Raw genomic sequence first — 21735 nt, forward strand, 5'->3', positions numbered from 1 at the left:
CTATGACGATTTCCTTTTCACGTACAGCGAATAGTGAACACTATTCCGCACTAACCGTCTCGACTTGACTCCAAATAACCCTCATTCAAATTTCACATCTTGCACGACCATGAATACAAAGTAACCCTCACCTCCACTTCCACCCCCAAACCTACACAGTCTGCAAGTCTAAAGCGTCTTCGCAAAGAACAGTACAAAACCAGAAACAATTCGGTCGGTTTACGACTTTCGTCTGATACCTTGCCGCATTACGCCAGTGGTGTTCAAAAGGTAAAAACGAACGCATCTATTCACGAATTCATTTAATGGCGGCGGCGGCGGTTCTGCACTGACCTTTCGAATCCTGAACTTTTGAACGATAACGTCGTCCCGTCTTTCCGGTGGTTGGCCGTCGGAACAATGATACCGCCGAATGTCCGTCGTTTGCCTGTTGGCGAGTTGGGGGCTGAACGAGGTTTGTCGTTCGGACTGTCCAGGCCGTTTTGAAGCTGCTGAGGTCCTTGGTTCTCTTTCAAGCGGGAGCGGAGACCTCGGTAGGCACTTTTCATACCCTTACCGCCATCCTTCACCTGGTGATTAAGAAATGACTTGAGTAAGCTTTCAGTGTGACAAAGAAATAGGATTTTTAATAAGCTTGATGTAGGTGTTAAGTTTACAAATTTCAAATAAGGAAGATAATATTTCTAGGAATCGATATACTGTAATCAACAATGAATAACGTGATTTAGAAAAAATCTGGAGAGGTATTTGCAGAGAACGTCTCTCCCCTTGAGGAAATTATTTAACCTTTTTTGAGATAATCGATAAAATCAGTGGGTTTACAAATTAATTTTTTTCAGATACCCCCTGGCAGCAATTCTGTAAAATATAAGAACATTACTGAAGCGCAAGTAAAATCGGTCTCAGCGTGTGGTTTTTGGTAAAAATTTCATAACTTTTTTCAGGCGATGAATAAAATTTCTGGAAGGAATAATCTGATCCATAAATTAATGTTATTGTTGTATTAAAATTTCGCAGTGGTAACTCATTCTGGCACGGGTAAAAGTGAATGTCACACTGCACTTTAAATTGGGTTTTCGTCATTATTTTGCTATGAACAGTTAGTGTTTTTTAAGTTCAAAACTGTACAACACTTCTAAAAATTAAAAGTATCCAACCGACCGACATTCGCATTCTACGAGAATAAAAATTCAAATAAATAAATTGATCATTTCGCATAAACAATAATCACAAAGCCAAAAACAAATACACTAAATGAGTTTGAAATACATTCATTGATTTTAACAAATGAAGAGAAACATGCATACTTTTTTTTGAATAAATAAAAGAAAGTACTCAAAATTAACCTCTCATATAACACATTTTATGTCTGGGTCACAGACTAAATGAACAAGTCAACAAAAAGCATGTGTTTGTTCAGCTAAGTAATAAGCTAATAAGTACCTACATGTACAAATAAATGATTGTTTAAAAAAAAATTATAATATAATATACAGGTGTCCTATATAAAACTTCATATGCTTATACCTTTAGAACGGATAGAAGTATTGAAATTCTGTAAACGTGTTTTTAGCTTGATGAGGGACACAACGCAAATCTGATGCATATATGCGTTAGGCGTTATATTTCCAATGTTAAATTCAGGTTCCCTCCCTTTAAGGTAAAAGCAGTGGCGTTTACAGATTTTCAATATTTTTATCCGTTCTATTTTGCCTTTTTACTTAATATACGTAGCCATTTTTTCACAACAAGAAACTTAAAACATGGTTAAAATGGTTCATTTCTACAAGGAAATATGGATTTTGCAATTAGGCTCCGCCCCATAATTGCTATATCTCGTTATACAAATTTTCCATTTTAAATATGTTTTTATGTCATGTTGTGAAAAAAAGTCAACACATGTTAAAACAAAAAGGCAAAATGTAGCCCCGCCCACCCACCCTATCTTAATTGTGATGATTTTTTATTCATTGTGAGCCAAGGGAGCGGAGCTTGACCGCAAAATCCTTATTTCTCTAAGAGAAATTAAAAACACGTTTTTAAGTTCCAAAAAATACTATGTAAATTAAGACAAAAATAAAGCCCAAGATTAAGCCCCACCCATACCTGCCTAATTGCAAAATCCATATTTCTTCAAAAAAATTTGCCACTACTCCAAAACGTGTTTTTAATTTCTTGTAAAGAAAAATAAGTATTTTGCAGTCAAGCCGCCCTCTTGGTTAACAGCGAATAAAAAAATCACCAGAATTGAGATAGGGCGGGTGGGCGGGGTTTATATTTTGCCTTTTTTTTTCCTAATAGTATTATATAGTATTCTTTGAACACGATACTCAAAAATATGTTTTAATTTCTTGTTTCACGAAGAATAAAAAAAATCATCACAATATAGGGCTTCAATTTTCCTTTTTGTTTTAATATGTGTAAACTTCATTTCACAACATGAATTAAAAACATGTTTAAAATGGAAAATTTGTATAAGGAAATATCGATTTTGTAATTAGGCTCCGCCCCTTGGTCTGACAACGAATGAAAAATTCATCACACTTGAGTCTGGAGTGGAGTTTATATTTTGCCTTTTTTTTCTTAATATACACAGCCATCTTTTCACAACAAGAAACTTAAAACATGGTTAAAATGGTACATATTTGCAAGGAAATATGGATTTTGCAATTATGGGGCGGAGCCTAAGTAGTCTGCACGTATTAAAATAAAAGAAAAACAAAATATAAGCCCGCCCACACGCCCTTTTTCAATTGTGATGATTTTTTTTATTCTTAGAAACTTAAAACACGTTTAAAATGATTTGACATTTTTGTAAGTTTGCCAACGAATGAAAACTTAACTCTATTTAGATCAAGGCAGGGTATGGGTGGGGCTTAATCTTTGGCTTTAATTTTTTCTTAATATACAAAGTGTTTTTTTGAATAACATGATACTCAAAAACATGTCTTACATGGTAATTTCTTGTAGAGAAATAATAAGGATTTTGCAATTAAATTCCCCTTCTTTGGCTGGGCGCGGCTTATATTTTTCCTTTTTTCTTAACAGTAAGAAGAGTACGAAATTTTATTATAATATTAATTAGAATTCAAACTTCTCATCCACTTCCAAAAATTGACGAAGTCATCTCAAAAAAAATAACGAGAACTTTTTGCTTGAGTGAGCACAATACCATCATGTTTTCGAATCTACCCAGGAATGCATAAATTTATTTTATTGATTTAATCAGAAACTACAAAACCGAATGCTTTGAAATCTTGGAGGTGTTTTAAGTTATCATAAGCATGGTAAATTTTTGATCAAAATGTATTTACTCATCCCCCCTAAAAAATTGATGAGGTCACCCCAAAATTTTGCTGAATTAATCCTAGCTAAAATGTTCAAAATATGATAAGTCTACTTGACATTCCACTAATATTTTTTGGATTTGCGTATACAGGGTGACTAAAAAAAATTATCATTGTATTTCAGAAGCGAGGGAAGTTCTGCCGAAACAACTTTCGACCAATTTTTTAAATCTGAATATCTAGGCTAAAAGCTCAACACGGGTTCATAAACTAAACGTGCAGAAAATATAAAATTTAAACAACGTATTATTGTAAATTTTGGAGATTAGACACTTTGGTTGGCGTTTTACTAGACGATATCCCTTACATACGCATAAAATTTGATCACAACCGATCCAGTAGTTTCGGAAATTATCTGTCTAATAAAAAATGACACAGGCGACAGACAGACGGAAACGGGAGACCTACTTTTTTACTTTCCGAACGTAAACTAAGGAAGTATAATAACCTTATTCTCGGGGTCGAGAGCGTCAAGAAAACCTGGAAGGAGCGATTCGTCGGATAGACCCTACATTATAATGCTTGTGATTTTTTTTGTCAAGTTGGTGACAAATCCAAAATTTTATGATGGCTTACATGGTTGTCAAATTGATATTTATGATACCAAGTCATTAGCTCAACCAATCAATACGTTTGTTAGGTGTACTCATGGCAAAATTGACAACTGTGAACTAATACACTAGCATGGCTGCCAATAATTCAGAATTGCCAACACACAAATTTGCTTTAATTTTTTATTTTTGATAGTCACTCCGTAACATCTTAATTTGTTTCCGAGAATTATTACCTATCATAAAATTAACTCTAAAAATCTGCTCTATTACGTTTTGTTAAGTTTTTTGCAATCTAGTTACATGTAAGGATTACTCAAGTTAATAAATAATAAAAATATTTCTTTCGTCAATACAATTAAATTCTTCTAACAATTAATTCTTTATTTACGGACAAAATGTCATTTTTGTTATTGAATTATAATACCGAGTCACTATTAATGTTTGTGAATTTTTTGTCAGGTTGGCAACATAATTAAAATTTTATGATGGCATACCTGATATTAAATTGAAATTTTGTGTACTAATTCAGTGGCTGCCATTTTCTCATTGGTTATTTTAGGTACACTCACGATGTCAAAATTGACAACTGTCAATAATTCAGAGTTGCCAACTCTAAAATTTGCTTCAATCATTAATAGTCACCCGCTCTTGCAGCTTAATAGAGGTTTTTTCCTTAATTGTTCCAACAACTAGCCAGACACTAAATATTCTGATGTTGGACATACTGAATTGAGCCGTTTAAAAAAACTTGGCATTTTCATAATTTTTATTAATTAATTTAATTAGTACCGCGTGAGTAGAAATGACTGAGTCTGTCAGAAGTAATTGTGTGACAGATATGTCAATTGTCACATGCGATAAATTTAGGTTATGTTTTGGACACATTTTGCAAATAATAACCCTTGACAGCTGACAACCAGAAATTATAGAAAACATCATGATACCAATTTCAAGTAAAAATCCAGGATTATCAAGAGACTTATATGTAATTTTGCGATGGTTAGCAAGATTTACAAAATAAAAAAAGCCGAGTTTGAACGTCGACGTACGGAAAAAAGGATTTCTACAAAACAAAACAAATCAATTTATTATTTTTTTCACAACTGCACATTCACAAAAATTTACTATACTTGTTATGCATTTGTTATGTCTATTAAAATATCTATGAAAGTATCTCGTTTTGTCATGAACACTTTTTTTATTAATAAATCTCTATTTGGATTTCCCTAAATTTGACTCTATAATGATACTGTCGGTTGCTGCTCGCGCAGAATGAAAATGAAATCCCGCAACTCACGTAAGTTATTGGTAGTGATCACTGTTGGAGCAGGACCCGATTCCAGCTGAATAAATACCGCGTCTAGACGCACGGTTTCCATGGTAACGGTGTGAACAAAACGTCCAAATGAAAAAATATGAAAGTGGCAATTCGCCCGATGGACTCGATTACAATACATACTTCCTTAACTTACGCTTGGGGAGTAATATTAATTTAACTTGTGATTGTTATTTTTTTTAAAGAACTATACCCTGTTGACGCAGGAAGTACAAATTAGCCAAAAAAAAGAGACAAATAAACACACTTGTTAAAATATAGAAGTAACTTTTAAAGTGGTTTTCGAAATATTTCTAGGTGGCCGGTTTTTTGCCAGCCAAGGATGATGTTGCTTTATCAAAAAATTTAATTTGAGTTACTTGCGGCGAACCCCCATGTCCCCATGAATGTTTACTGGGGGAGGAAACTTTTGTAAAAATGACTTCAAACACTTTTAATCTGTTAAAAGACTGAAAATCAACTGAATGGATTACGTGGGAGTTGTTTTTTGTGTGTTTACTTTCACTTGCCGCATATTAAAGGTTTTTTAATTACGTTATTTTCATTTTAATAAATTTGTTCACCTTCTACCTTTACGATTAAAAGCATGGGATTCAGTGTAATTTAATGTTGGATATGCTACATATTTTTTTGTATCATGTAATCGCTTAATAAAAAACTTGTATACATTTAGTACAGTTGTTCCACCATCAGCTTAGCTGCCATAAAACCTTCATAAAGTCAAGGTATCATCCCTTGTGTTATGGATATTTAAGACAGGTAAAGGATCTCCTTGGGTCAGTTATTGCAGGATCAGAACCAAAGAACGACAAATTATATAAAAATGACGAACTTTAATATTAAAAGCTTTTAATTAAATAAATGACTACGATTCTTACACCGTTAAAAAAATTGCTTTCCAACAATGTGCTTTCAAATCATGGTTAACTGAACACTTCTTTGTATAAAATTAATGTATATTTCACAAACAGGCTACATTAAAGGGGATTAGTCCCGTTATTAAAACTAACATTTACCGTTGTAAACATTTAATTTTTTGTTATATAACGCAACCGAAAAAACAACGTTGTTGAGCAAATGATTTTTTAGAAAATTAAATTACTGCAAAAATAGATCAACTTCTTGGTAAGCACTCTGTTAATAAAGTTTTTATATGCAAAAAAAAAAACTGTACAGTAAATACATTTAACACCGGATTTTTAAAAATACGTAGTTTGTTTTTTACTTTTTTTTACTTTAAATAATTTTATATCAATAACAATTTGTATTCTGTATTGTATTCAACGACTTGCTGCTATCAACCTAGCGCTGACCCGAATGTGATTGAACATTTTCGACGCTTTCTTTCCTTACATCGATCGGCATATAACACAAATGTTATCATGTATGCCCCACATTTTTCAATATAGACTTAATTCCTTGTTACTAAATATTAGCAGCTATTGGTCGCAAACCAACCTAACTCTGACGTTTAAATATACCTACTTTTGCTAGATTTTCTTGACTGAAATTGCATCGTCTTCAGCTAAGAAAAATGCCTCTGTTCTTAGTCAGAACGTTACGACGTACGGTGCAGTAATTACGGAAGTATTTCTCGTCTGGTTTCCGTTCAAAGACATGGCACGCTAAAGGTTACACCAAGAGTAATGACACTTATTGCAAATAGCACAACAGTGCTCTGTAGTCTCTGTTTAGATGAAACTCGAGAAGTGCGCAAGAAACTTGGGATCCATCTACCAACGGAAAAACAATCCGATTTAGGCATGTCTAAGAAAGCAGCGAACCATTTGTACAGGAAATGATAAATCGGTAGTAAAATTTCGGTTATCACAAAGTAGAGCTGTAAAATGTAACGATCTCTAGGAAATATAGCGACACATGGTAAGGCACTTGGAATATGTTGTGTAGATGTAGGTCAGCAAATATTTCAGTGAAATTAAAGCCGGTTTTGTCACGAAACAGTTTCATAGATGTTCCAAAAGTGAACTCTGATTTCTCAAGGGCTTGGCAAATATACCGATAATTAAACGTGCGAGAAAATTTAATTAAATCGGCAAGTAAATTACTGCAACAATTTATTTTATTAAGTTTAAAGTTGAACAATTTATTAGGAATCTTAATATACACATAATTGTACGAATATTTTGGTCTATATTGACGTGAAAACGTACCGTGAAAATGCACTTCTCATTTACGAGTAAAATATTCGATCGATTTTCGTTACACGGGAAGTAAGATTAATGAATATTTAATATCATTTGAAACCAAGTTGTTTAATAATATCATTAGTTTTACACCACTCACTATTAATAAATGAACAGGAATTTCCCAAACCGAAATTAATTATAAGTTACGAATTATAATAATAATTATTATTATTAGATAAAATGACAATTGGATGATCTAATGGGATATAACATTATATAATTCGTTTGAAGATAATTACTACTGAGTTTTTTTTTATCTATACGAATCTAAAAATGACCGGATTAAGAGACAATTTCGAAGAAATTTTTTGGCGACTTGATCAAATACATGATTAATGATCACGCAAGCAGCGTTCTGTGTATCACCTTTGCTTGCGCACACAGAGTTGGAAAAAACATAAATGACGTCAAACATCTTCACACAAGGCAAGGGCGTGAAATTTAATAAAATAAAATACGAATGAAAATACCAACACAATTACTTTTTGTCTGCAGTCGTCACTTTAACAATAACTTCACTTTTAACGTCGTATTTCACCCAAACGCGCTTTTATTCCATAAAAAAGTAGTCTCCCAGCGTGCAATAAATATTTACGATGAATCTAAACTGTAACAAGATAAATTATTCTCAAAAATCCTCCCCCGATAAAGACACTTCACTCTTACAGTAACGATAATTTTTTCCCGCCAGCCCATCATAAATTGCGATCTTCACCGTGATATAGTCTCCTATTTTAACTCCGGACCACCGGAAATGACAATCCGGAATAAATGACGCACATTTTTCACTCTGACGAAAGAGGCGAGACTTTGGGACTGAAGAACTCATCGGGAATCAATTTTATTGTTGCCGATAAAGACAAATTAAAAAATTTATCGTCAGATGGGGCAATAAAAAGTCTAAAATAGCTTTCGCTTATAACATTCCACACCAATGCTCCGTTTCACACTTTTATTGATCCCCGGCAAATATTTGCCCGAAAAATATTAAAGTATTATTTACATATTTATGATATGACGTATAAATTCAAATGTAAAGCTTACAGTGGCGTCACCCTGTTTATTGTTTTTTAATGCAATGCAAATGCACATGAAATTTTTAAATACCGAAATGTACATTCAAACATAGTAGGTCGAAAAAAATTCTCTGCTAGTTCAAACAGGTCTTTCGATCCAGTACTAAGCATCGTCGAAAATTTTACTTTAGATAATCACTTTTTTATGTGATTATTTACCATCAGTTATCGCAACTGTTTACGTTAGTTAACGCAAATCTAATTTTTTTAAACGAGAACTTATTTATCAGTGCTACCAACATATTGACCCGAAACAAATATTTGTCAAAAAGTGTACTACACAGTTGCACCTTTTACGTATGAGTAACCACTTTACTTTTCAATTTTTTGCAACCCAACTTTGTGAGAACGACAAATACAAAATCGTATTTCGACTTCATAAATCAAATTCTTCACGCTATTAAAAGCGATTATAGTAACGAGAACCGGAAATACTATCAAATAAACGCTTATCCAGTACTACGACACATCTTCGCTTCACATTCTAAACGGATGCTTTTAATAAGGTCGCATTCTGCTGCCTCTCCCCTCTCGTCACCCCCAACTTTCATTTATTCATAACATTATAACGTTGTGTTATACACGCGAGACACCCTTGCGACCTTGATTGACCTTTAGTCTGAGCAAAACAAAGTTCAAACCCATGCAATCCTACACTAAGAGGAGAAAGTAAAAATACTAAAAGCCAAAACTCACCGTTTTGACAGCGGACTTAACAGCCGGGTTAGCCTGCAAAACGACGACGAAACGGAAAGAAAACAAAACATTAGCACAAATTAGATATGTGGATGGAATGTGTGCTTGTTTACCTTCTCTTTTACACTTTTGAAAAAAGCGGAACCTTCTTTTTTCATCGTGGACGTCCAGTCTTTGTACTGTTGTTTTAATTTGGAGCCTGACTGCACAGAGTATCGGAAAGTTTCCATCTCGAATTCGTCGGAAAAACCGAGGCCGTTGTTTAACATCGCCAGTCTTTCCTCGATGAACTGAAAAATAGAAAAATATATAGAGAAACTCGTTTTTATTTGTTTTTCTCACACTAGATTAATCATGCGTTTCAATTTTGGAACCATCAAATTCTTAAATAAGGGTTTATTTCATCTCCACCAGAATTTTATTTTTTATTTATTTAAGTAAAAAAATATCGTTCTTCACATAGGTATATAGCTGTCCCAAAGGTAAAAAAACTTTGCGAGTCAGTTCATTCTTATGGGGAAAAAATGGTCACATTTAAAAATTCATATTTCTACCATTTTTAAAGAAGGAAATTTGCAATTTTGCACAGAACTTTTTGGTCACCTTGCTTTAACATTTACATAAAAACTCAAACAAAGTTCAAGGTCTTCTTTCCGAATCTCCATCTTGAAAAATGGTGGAGTTATTTTTAATAAAAAAAGCTGAGCAAAATTTATCTAACCGTCCCTACTAAAAAAACTGATGACGTTTTCCTATAATATTTTTTCTCAAAAATTACATGACGGCCTTCTGCGAAATTTTAGGCAAGATCAAAAAAATTTATTCATACACTGCCTGCAGATAATTTCAAAATTTTGATGTACGAATAAACTGCATGCCATTAGCTTTACAATTTCTACGTTAAATAGTACAATTTTGATTTTTTTTCCAAAAAAATTACATGCGCAATGTTAGGAATAAAGTTGTACTTATAACAAAATATTGGTACATAGAGGTATAATTTTGTAGATTTTAAATACGATTTGCCTAACAAAATTTTGTGTGTCATTTTATTTTTAGTGTGCGTTTCAAAATCTTCACGATATACTGAAAGTAAGTCTAAAATTTCGAACAATCTGCTCGGTAGTTTACAATACGACTTATCTGATGAAATCATCAATAGGTGACAGACAGAGGAAAAAAGAAGATCTACTTTTTCAAATTCTAGGAACTATGAAATGAAAAAAAAATTATAATTAAAATGAATAAAAAATTTCTCAAAGAATAGAAAGACTGCTTATTCCAACATTTAGTTAATGACTCACTTTATTCCAAAATTTAAGAAATGTACAAAGTTTTAATAGCTTTAGAGAATTTTTTTTCAAATGTTCACATTAAACACTTGACGTTCACGATTGTTTTAAACACGCAGTAGTCCAAGACATTTTTTTATTACGTTGACGTCAGATCCTGTCAAATAATATTCTTTTTAAAATACTCAGCTTGCTGTCATTAATTTAGCTAATTTAATACCGGAAGCCATGCTCGGTTGTCATTAGTTATAACCAGAGTTAGGCAAAGCCAAAGTGATGGGGAATCAATTTCAAATACGACTTCAAGGTTTATCTGATCAAGATCATCACGAAAATTGTGATCTTGAACAGTCATTTTTAATTTTTAAAGCAAATTTAACATCTACAAGAACTCGTATAACTGAGGAAAACCTAGAAAAAGTAGAAATTGTTATTAAGAATGCCCGAAGTTGTAGACCACGACTGCAATAGGGCTGGAGATCAGACGGCAATGAATATCACTTCCGCAATGCCGAAGCCTGGTTATAACCTAAAATAAATATATTATGCCAAATGGCAATACTGCCAACTAAAATATCAGATTTTCATAGGCAGCGCGAATTTAAAACAATCGCTAACGGTTAACGCCAGAAAATAGGCTTTTGCGTATCAAATGAATTTATTTTGCAAATAGTATGTATCAAGCAAACGTATCTTCTAGTCCAGTTGTACACAAAATGTTTTTGTCAATTATACAATTAACGCTTAATTATCTTAGGAACCAATTGTACAAATCAAATGAAATTAGGTATAGGGGCACAAGAATTTGTGCTCTAGTTATTTGACAAAAAAAAATATTTTTTGCTTCGTTTGCTTTCGAGTTTTTTTTTAATGGCACTATTATATAATTAATGCATTTTTGAATAGAGCTCTTTTTTTGAATTCATTGATGTAGCAGTCATAGTTTCTTTCTGATTGAAATTTCAAAATAAATTATTAAACGATAATTAAATAAATTAATAATTATTAATTTTATATAATATTAAACAATTAATAAATTAACCAATAACAACCAAAACCAAAATTAAAGTTCTGTTTTCTACAAAAGATGCTCAAAAGTCTCTCCATTTACTTCAGGGCCGTAACAAAGACGCTGAATAAAATTTTGTAGTGAGTTAATGAGAATTTCTGAATGAATGCTTCCTTTCTTTTTTTATTTATACTTATTTAAAATAATTTATTTTGCCATCCATGAATTCAGAAAAAAGGTCTATTCAAAAATGTATTAATTATATGGTAGTGCCATTTGAAGCAAAAAAATTGGTCGAAGGTTATTTCAACAGAACTTCCCTCGCCCCGTAAGTGCAGCCAAATAAATCTCATTTCTCTGAAAAATTATCATTTTTTGCGATTTTTGTTTTCTGATAACCTCTATAAAGTAAAAACCAGTGGCGTAAATAACGTTCCAGCAGCTTATCTGACCTGAATTTTTTCTTCAATTTTTTATTTTTTTGTCCCATTTTTTCGAGTTTTGAAGTTTAAATTTAATTTTTCAATTTTTCAACTTTTAAATTCAATTTCTAAATTTTCCAGTCTTTTATTTTCTTTATTTTTACAATTTTTCAATGTTCCGTTTATATAATTTTTTGTTTTTTCAATTTAACTTTTTTTTTAATTTTTCGTTTCGTCAGTTTTTCAATTTGCAATTCTTCGTTTTTTTTTGTTTAATTTTACGATATCTCTTCGAATTTTCAGTTTTAAATTTTCCAGTTTTCCGATTTTCCAACCTTTGGACGTCTCAATTTTTAGATTTTGCAGTTTGTCGATTTGAAATTTCACGAATATTCAATTTTCAATTTTTCAATTTTTAGATTTTTCAGTTAGGAGTCCGAGATTATTGAATAATAGATTGACTTTATGTTTTTTATTATAATATCTCTTGTTCTTTGCGGCAAAAAATTGTTGAAAGAAAAGTATGTATAGGTATAAAGAAAAAAAAACAAAGATTAATCCCACCCACCTACCCCGATCTCAGCTGTTATGAGTTTTTCATTCCTAATCAGACGAGAGGCGGAGTTTAATTGTAACATATTGTTTCTCTAGAAAATTTTACTCTTTTAAAAACATATTTCATATGGCAATTTCTTGTAGTGAAATGAAGAATTTGCAACTAAGCTCCGCTCTTCAACTCATGATGAATAAAGCATTCATCATAATTTAGAACGGGCGGGTGGGCGGGGTTTCTATTTGGTCCATTTTTTATTAACATAGGAAGTCTTTTTTTCCTAACAAGAAACTGGCAATATGTTTAATTATCCTGTTGTGGAAATAGAACTCTGTATAATAAAAGAAAAAAACAAAAATTAAGCCCCACCCACCCGCCCCTATCTCAATTGTGATGAATTTTTCATTCGTTGTTAGACCGAGGGGCGGAGCGTAATTGTAAAATCCATATTTCTCTATTCATTTGAATGTGTTTGTCTTCTCAAAATAGAGGACTAAAACTATTAATTAAACCACCATCGAACAAAATGTTATGAACATTATAATTCTTATTTTATAATTTTCCTTAGCTTACGCTCGGGAAGTAAAAAAATATTTTTGACGAATAATTAGAGAACAACTTCTTGTACCCCTATACCTAATTTCATTTGATATGTACAATTGGTTCTCAAGATTTTTAACCGTTTCCATAAATTCTAGCTACAGGTCACTAAATAAAATTGTCTTTGATTATATTTTGTTTTGGACAATCTGTAATTTTGGAAAAGATAATGTGTAAACAACTGTCCATAGCTCTTACAGGAGTTTTTTATATTACATACGTTATTTAGTTTATTTAAGCCCCAAATAATGCATACGTATTTTAACAATTATCTTAAATTGAGTATTCTAGCTTCACTTGTCAGTAACAAAACAACAAGCCATAATACCAACCGATGTCAATAATCATAAAAAATCACTAGGTTTTTGCCGGACTGTTAGAGACGTATATTCCGTAGAACTTAAAAGACGACTAGTGCCTGCTTGTAGACTTGTATGAAATGACGGTTTATTAAGCATATGGAGAAAATCTTATTGAAAATTTGAATCAATTTATTAAAAAAAAGTATTCAAAACATGGAAAATAAATAAATTAAACTAATAAAATTTTGCAAATTAGCGAATAGAATTTTGAGACGCCACGAACATTGATTTAAGGATTACTGAATATTAATTAAAATTTATTGATTTATCCCTTCCAGGAAACTGATTCCGGTGTCTTAAAAAATCATTATGTAAATATTTCATAAAAAATAAAATGAGAAAAGTCATATCTCATTACAGTTGCTTTTGTTTTAATGCTTAAAGCATTTAGTTGAACCTAATACGGAATTATAAAAAAAAAATACATTGAACCATCCGCTTAATTTTCTTTGGAGATTAATTAAATAAATATTAAATACAATTTACCAATTACTACAGTGCCAATCAGGGCCGGCTCAACACGGTAAGCGAAAGATGCACCGCATCGGGGCGCCCGTGACAAGGGGCGCCGGGCGGCAAAAGCCGCCTTTGCTTTTATATCAACTTTACAGAAATAAATTAATATTAGATTTGCATTGAATCAGGACGTACAAAATATTATAGCAGGAACAGCATACCGACAAAAAATAACCAGATTTATGATTGCATTATCTGGGTAACAATTTGACGAGACAGCGGTATGACCAAAACCAGATGTTTTTCCTAACATTGTCACGTTTGTTTTTACCATAAAACTCCATGTTGGCACATACTTAAAAAAATTATTTTCCAAGTCTAGCGGGTTAGTTGTGGTGGTTGTTCAACAGTTTTGTTATATTTTTTACTGTTCCTGTTTGTAGCCGAATTTGGTTCTGTGTATCATTCTTTGGCTCTTTGTCGTCATTAATTTTTAATTTAAATTTCGATTAATATTCAAGTAAGTCCAAATTAAATAATTTATTTAAGTTTGAAATCGTATCAATTTTACGATATTAAAAATTGAAAAATTTTTCATCTCGTTCACTCCCCCCTCCCCAGTGAACCCGTCTAACTTAAAAACTCAGGAGATTCCTACATAAATTTTCATCCTTTATTTTGTCCCCGTAAGGACGGAATTTCCAAAAATACTTTTTTAATGGGTGCTTATGATACAAACGGAATCTACTGTCCAAATTTCATATTTGTAGATTCAGTAGTTTAGGCTTTGCTTTTGCTTTTGTTTTTTTTTTTGATGAATCAGTCAGTTTGTCAGTCAGGACAAACACTTTGATATATTAAGATTGATTCATCATAATTTTATGCATGTTTGTTAATAAAAAGTGTCTCTCCAGAAAAATATGTGATTACAAAATTTTATTTTTTTTTTTACAAAAATTTTTTAGAGGGCGTTGAACAGTAAGTTGCATCGGGGCGCCTGGTCCCTTAGAGCCGGCCCTGGTGCCAATAAATCTCTGTATGAATTTTTATCCTAATTATTATGCACGCTCTAGCGTCCACTGTTTCTAAAAAAGGCACACTGACTTACGTTGTCACACGGTTAAAGGTGTTCTGAGCCCACCACATGAAAAAATACTCTGCAGACAACTGGCACTGGGTACTTACTTTTCACCCGTATAAATTGCAGACTGGCCTTACGCGACATTTTCCACAAATTAGGTTACGTAAGCCCGTTGTTATTGCCTTGCTTTAATTTTAGAACTTGTGGTTTAACCTGCACAAAAATATCTGTTTTTTTTTTCATTATTAATTCAAATTTTATTTATTTTATAAACATTATAACACTACTCGTTAGTATTTATTATATCAAAATAACACAAAGTCTGTTTATCAAATAAAATTCTGATTAAAACGAACTCATTTTACATCAGGTATTTTTACACACTTTATAGATCTAGAATAAAAGACAGCACCGTTATCATAGAAAAATCTTAACGCAAGTAATTTTACGTTAAATTTCGTACTTCAATAATTTGTAATATGTGTTGACTCATTATTTTTATAAATAAAAACATCATTATCAAATCAAAACAGCGGTGTCAGTGTTATCAAAATATAATTAAGTAAGAATGACCCTTGCAGAAAAACGGGGAGTTATATTCGCGTTCGTACTATAAATAAGATTTCTGATAATGCTGCTGCAGACTTGACAGTTCTGTACATATACAACATGTTCTTCAGCATTTTTCTCTTGGCAATATTGCCATATATTGCTCACTGTAAGTATCACTGTCTCCGTCAAAACGATTTACGAATTAAACTTATTATAGGTGCGTGCCCTACAATTATTTCAAGATCAGATTGGGGCGCCAGAGCTCCGAGACAAAGGACTAATTTAAGAGAAGTCCCTCCTCCGTATGTCGTGGTTCACCACACCGAAGATCCAGTGGTTTGTACTACTAAAGACGCTTGCAAAAGGAAAGTCAAAAATATACAGAATTATCACATGGACGACCCGAAACATCGATGGGATGACATCGGTTACAACTTCTTGGTAATAAACGTAGTTAAAAGTGAAATTGTATTTTATTTTTTTTCAAGATCGGTGGAGATGGTAATGTTTATGAAGGTCGAGGATGGGGACGCTTTGGTTCCCACGCTCGCAGGTTTAATGGGAAAAGTATAGGAATAGCTCTTATTGGAGCTTTTACAAGTAAGTTACTCTTAATTTCGTTGCAAACGTTCAAGTCATAATTAACTGAACTAAAAATACATAGTAATAGAGGAACAAAATTTCAAAGAAATAGTTATAGGACATAGTTTGTTGAAAGCTGATCCTATTAGTTTAAATTTCGCGAAAAAATGAACGAGTTTTGAATATAAAAAAGACATGCCATTGATAGTATAATCTATTCTCGGCAAATTTAACGAACAGTAACCTAATTGTAATGATAATAAACATAAAAAATATTTCAGATACAACGCCGTCACAAACCCAGCTGAACGCATTAAAAGATCTGCTTGCTTGCGGTACAGAAAAGAACTACATACGTTCAAATTATCATATGATCGGCCATCGCCAAGAAAAAGACACCAGCTGTCCTGGTGACCGACTATATAATGAAATTTCCACCTGGCCCCATTTTGATTCGAGTATCAGACCTCACTAGTGTTTGATAAAATTAAATGGATATGTAACCAGGAATAACTTGACAATAAACTAAAGTCAGCAGTGAAATAGTCGTTCTTTATTAGGAGTAAAAATTTTAAATCATCCTAGAAATATTTTAAATATATAAAATTTAATCAGTATTTTCTTAATCACTCTAGTGTATGTACATTATCTCATAAAGTTCTAATTTTGAATTCAATACTTTCAAACCATAACCAACGACTACAATTAAGAATCAAAAAAACGACACACTGATAAGCAACGTGCAAAAACACGATAGGGGCCAGTCATATTTTAATTCATTGCAGTCGTGTGTTCAGTTAACGTCTTTGACAATGGTGAATTTTTCCAATTCAGAGCATGTCGATATGGTAATGCTTAATGGTGCATGGGCCAAGTTGGCCCAGGAATTGTGGATCGAGCGCGATTCCGTGTGCGCAAACATTTACATCAGTGGCACAGCATCTCCGAGACCATGGTACCTTCAAGCCTCAAACTCAGAATCCTAGCCGTGATAGGATCGAAAGAATACTGCAAGCTGTAGAACAAATTTTGGAACGGGTCGAAGAAGAGCCCGACAACAGCACTCGCCGACTTGCAGCTGAACAAGGCTTATATCCATACCACGTTCAAAAAGTGTAAGCTTTGGAGCCCGCTGACTTTCCACGTCGTGTAATTTCAATCGGTGTGTTTTGTCTGTGGGGTTGCATGAAATAATTAATTTATGGAAATCCACCGTGTCCAGAAACTATAGAAAAGCTTCAACAACAAGTGGAAGTGTTGAAACGTGCTGAAGCCTGTATTAGTAGTTAGATAGTGGGGCTTCTAGCTCAACAAATTTGAAGCTCCATTATTTTTTATCGAGCGTTTGTCATCGTCTTGTCCTCGGTTGACCTGACCCCTTGTTCGGCCGGGTTCGGGAACAGCGATCATTGACATTTTCGGTTGGTACGTACTTGTTCTTAACCTGGGGGTTTAATGATCCCTTAGGTCGTGTTTTGCACATATTATCTAGTAACCTGACCATCATCTCATGTAGCTTAGTAGGAAAATATGTATTTAGAAAAAAAACATTTAATGTAGTCAGGTTGGCCGAGTGGACTACGGCGTTAGATTTAATCTCTAATTCTCGAAAGGGAGCGTGAGTTCGAATCCCACACCTGACAGTTTTTTTTGCGTTTAAATAAAACACATTTTAAGCATTATTTAAAGAACAGATTCGATCAAAATTTGTTTAACAGATGTCTCATCCTTGGCGCCATGATTAAATCTCAACATATGATGACATTGTTGTAAATATCTAACTTGTATTTTGATGTTTTCGTCCAATTCTTTTAATTGTTTTGTAGGTTTGAAAGTTTCATGTATTGTGTTAATTCCATCGTAAATCGTAAGTTCTTTTACAAGGAACTCTGGCAAATGGAAACCTTGTACGTCGACTACAACCAACTTCATCTTGCCGCTTATTCTGACTGACTGATGAGAATATGACTATGCTATTCTTTTTGTATCAATCCAACTATTGTGCGTGTTGTTAAAACCTAACCATTTTACATAGTTGGTTACCTTTCTTTTTTAAAATTTTTTCTACGAGATATACACTCGGATGCCTAACTTTTGGTAGTTCCATTTTATAAAAACCGCCTAAAAGATTTTCACCTTTCTCATCTTTCAAAAAATACGTCGTAGGATTTGTGAGATTAGTCTTCCTTATTATGTAAATTTCATTTGACCAATTGGGTGTGTATCCCTGTGTGTAGACTTACCTAATCACCAGTTTTAGATTTTTGTTGATTATTAGCCATTTAAAATGAGTGTAAGCAGCTTGTAGAATAGCTTTTTCATTACTTTTGTTCACTTGTGAAGGTTTCATTTTTATAGTACGACTAGCTGACGATTAAGAAACACTAACTTGATTGGTGAATTTAGAAACAATGAAACAAATTTACAGCACGTGTTCCGCGTTGAACGGAAGTCCACATTTTTCCGATTAAAAGGCCGCAAGAATTAACCGCGTGGGTTGGGGACACCTGAGTGACGTTGGCTACGATTGATTGTCGTTAAACAAAGGCTTCCTCTCATTTTATTAACTACCAAACCAACTAATTTAACCCTAGCTCTTACCACGTGTTTACACTCACACAAACACATTCAGACTGACGCTACGCCATGCTGCCCTGTCTCTACCAACCCTCTAACTAAAAACCCCTAGCGCTAAATTGTCCGACTACCAAGCAAGCGTTTCTGTGCACCAGGTCGCCTATGTTTAACGATTTTTTTTTCAAATTGGAAGAGCATTAATACCAAGTTTCACGAAAAAATTTAAATATACAATAGAAATATTTTCCCATACAAACTTAGCCTCCACATTTCATCCCCTTAGGGGTCGAATTTTAGAAAATGCTTAAAGACGGGTTTCATTATTTGTGTTGAAGAACATTAATACCAAGTTTCGCGTAAAAATTTCACTTTTTTAAGGATGAACGAAAACATGAATGAACGAATGATAACCAATAAAAAGTCAGTTTTACTTTTAATTGAAACTGAAAGTGTGTACATCGTTTTTATTACAACGTTTGTCCGCCTATTGTTTAAAAGGTCGATCAGTGGCATCGCATCGACGGTGGTTCATGGGGGTTTTGCCCCTTCGACATTTAATTTGTTTTTTTTTTATATTTGCACATTACTACGTTATGTGATGTCGTGGTTACACTTACTGCATATATTTCGAAATCACTCTATATATACCTAAGTGTTTATAGGATTGTGGGAACTCACACCTAATACCTCTCACTGCTGGATACCGACAATAAACACAAAAACTGAAACATACCAGATTGGTACAGTTTTACAACATCTTGCCAAAAAAGAATTCTACTGTAGGGATGCCGTGTTGAAATTCTGCTTGTGGCTTCAGTAATGAAAATGTCATAACTGTTGTACGACTAATAAAGATTCTTATAATTTTGTAAGTTAAATAAAGCTCTCGTAAGTAGTGTGGAACTATATAATTAACATTTCTAGTAAACTGTCATAACTGGTAATTTTTTACGGTGCTCCAGATCAACTGAGTAGGATCTCACAATGAATGGCTCCTTAAAATTCACTTACGAAAACAGATTCAATTTACTTCTACTACGGACACAACAAATGAGAATAATTACGTTACATTACGACATTAGGTCACCCACTCTCGTTACCTACCAAGTCCCAAATCTGTTAAAGTATATAATTCACGAGCATGGACTACCCAGTGATTAAAATTTGACCTCACTGCAATAACTCAAACAATGAATGCAATGTATCATACTTTTTAGCGTACAAAATAACCTAATAATCGCACCAACAACAGCATCCAAAGTCTGCAACCAACCATACGTTAACGAAATTATTTTTCAATTATGCACAGAATTGGTAATCGTATACTAAATAGGACAACCGTGAATCAGAACGACAAGTAAAGTGTTACAAATGGCCTAAATTTCAAATTCTCCTGACGGATTTCATAGATATTTATTATACAATGGTATTCAGATAAGCGGCACATTTGCATCAATCTAACCACTATATTTTCGTTTATAAATTATACACACGTACAATCTTACAAGCAATGCATCAAAAGCCAGGCAAAGTTTCACATTTTTTGGGAAAATTCTAAAAAATCTATTTGAATATTCTGACGGATATTTTAGAAATAAAACCATACTAGATCTTCTTCCACTGACTTAAATGATAAATTATACCATGCCTTCAAGCAATAAACTTAAATAGAAAAAAACTCACCTGTTGGAAGATCTGCAGATGCAGCATCTCCCTAAGGAAAGGCTGGAACGAGACGGGTCTCGTTTCGATGAACTTCTCTTGATCGAAGGTAATCTTCTGAGCTTCTTGTATCCTTAATCCGTCCCGATATCCGCCAATTAATTGAACCAGAGCACGCAGAAAAGCTCTCGACACGCCGTCACCCAATAGGGCTGACTTATTTTTCAATTGTCGTTTCAGAGACGTGATCTAGATCACAACAACAACGAATATTGAAACCAATTAAGAAGTTAGGGTACTAGGACGGGCTGCGAGGGAGGAGCAACAACAAAAGACGAAACTTACGAGGATTGTAAACGGTGGGCGGGACCGAATTTCGATGTTACCTTTCCATTACGAAATATTAATAAATTAATATTTTTGGAACTTTTAATTAATTGAAGACTGTCCATAAATTGCACTTGTTGGTTCACGTTAATTATTTTTTGATATGAATTTTGTGTGCAGTGTAGCGCATTTGGAGAATTAATTTTAAATAATAATTTACTCCAATTTTATTAATATAAAAAAGTAAACCTCTGTTTTATCTAAGAATTCTTAGCTGTGACTAATTTATACAGAGAGGTGTTGAATAATGAGTTCGTCCAAAAACGCATATTATATCAACGTAAATATCTTCAAATGGTGATTTGACAACACGTTTTTGATAAGCTTTAAAAAAATAAAAAAATATTTCGTTAAAGAAAATGTATTATTAAATATTTTTTTATTTCTTCATATACAGGTGTTCTATTTGATACTTATCCCTCTCTTCTAACTTTTTTATTTTTGTTGTGGCTGGTTCTATTAATTTTCAAACAGGATCGTCACTTACGTCACAAAAGTCACAACAGAATTTAAAAAAAGCGTTTGCCACCTATCAATGTCACTTAAATGTTGATCTTGCTGACAAGTACCAAGTACACAAAATTCGAACGTTATTGTGATTATTTCTTATAACTGCGAATATTTTATAACAATTTTCAGAAAATAAAATTTAGAAATTCAAAAATGGTTATGAAAAGTGTTTGTCATTTTTTTAACACTTGGTAGTAATGCTATATTTTCACTAAAAAAATATGCACTTTCAAAATTTTAATAAGTTTATAATATTAAAATTCGTTCGTATGTAAGACACCAACCGCCAGTGTAATGAAGCAATTGATCCTCGCGTCAGACCGATTAACCTTCAGGTAGCCGACTGTATGATACAAGTATAAAAAGAGTTAGTTTTTCCTTCAAATCACGTATCCAGCGACGTTCATACTACACATTAGATATAAAACGCAAAGATCATCGCATTAAAAACTCAGTTTTATGGAGGAAAATACT

At 33.0% G+C, this 21735-nt stretch overlaps 2 protein-coding genes across 4 annotated transcripts in view; one reads left to right on the top strand and one right to left on the bottom strand.

Moving 5' to 3' along the window:
* Positions 1-21735, bottom strand: part of LOC135128016 (DENN domain-containing protein 1A) — a 120528-nt gene that overhangs the window by 42844 nt on the left and 55949 nt on the right. For 2 of the 3 annotated variants that reach the window (XM_064054799.1, XM_064054802.1), the window contains exons 8-11: positions 20386-20613; positions 9330-9506; positions 9217-9249; positions 334-569 (exon numbers count right to left, since the gene is read on the bottom strand). In XM_064054799.1, coding sequence (XP_063910869.1) covers positions 334-569; positions 9217-9249; positions 9330-9506; positions 20386-20613 — 674 coding nt within the window. The remainder of the gene's footprint in view (positions 1-333; positions 570-9216; positions 9250-9329; positions 9507-20385; positions 20614-21735) is intronic. The other variant, XM_064054801.1, reaches the window with a different exon arrangement.
* On the top strand, positions 15600-16668 carry LOC135128020 (peptidoglycan-recognition protein SB1-like). Its single transcript, XM_064054811.1, has 4 exons — positions 15600-15709; positions 15761-15984; positions 16032-16143; positions 16407-16668. Exons 1-4 carry the CDS (start codon positions 15661-15663, stop codon positions 16598-16600), a joined length of 579 nt encoding a protein of 192 aa, XP_063910881.1. The 5' UTR covers positions 15600-15660; the 3' UTR covers positions 16601-16668.

The sequence above is a fragment of the Zophobas morio genome, unplaced genomic scaffold (genome assembly GCF_036711695.1).
Source record: "Zophobas morio isolate AGI-343-1 ecotype UQ-CSIRO unplaced genomic scaffold, CSIRO_AGI_Zmor_V1 ptg000012l, whole genome shotgun sequence".
NCBI lineage: Eukaryota > Metazoa > Arthropoda > Insecta > Coleoptera > Tenebrionidae > Zophobas > Zophobas morio.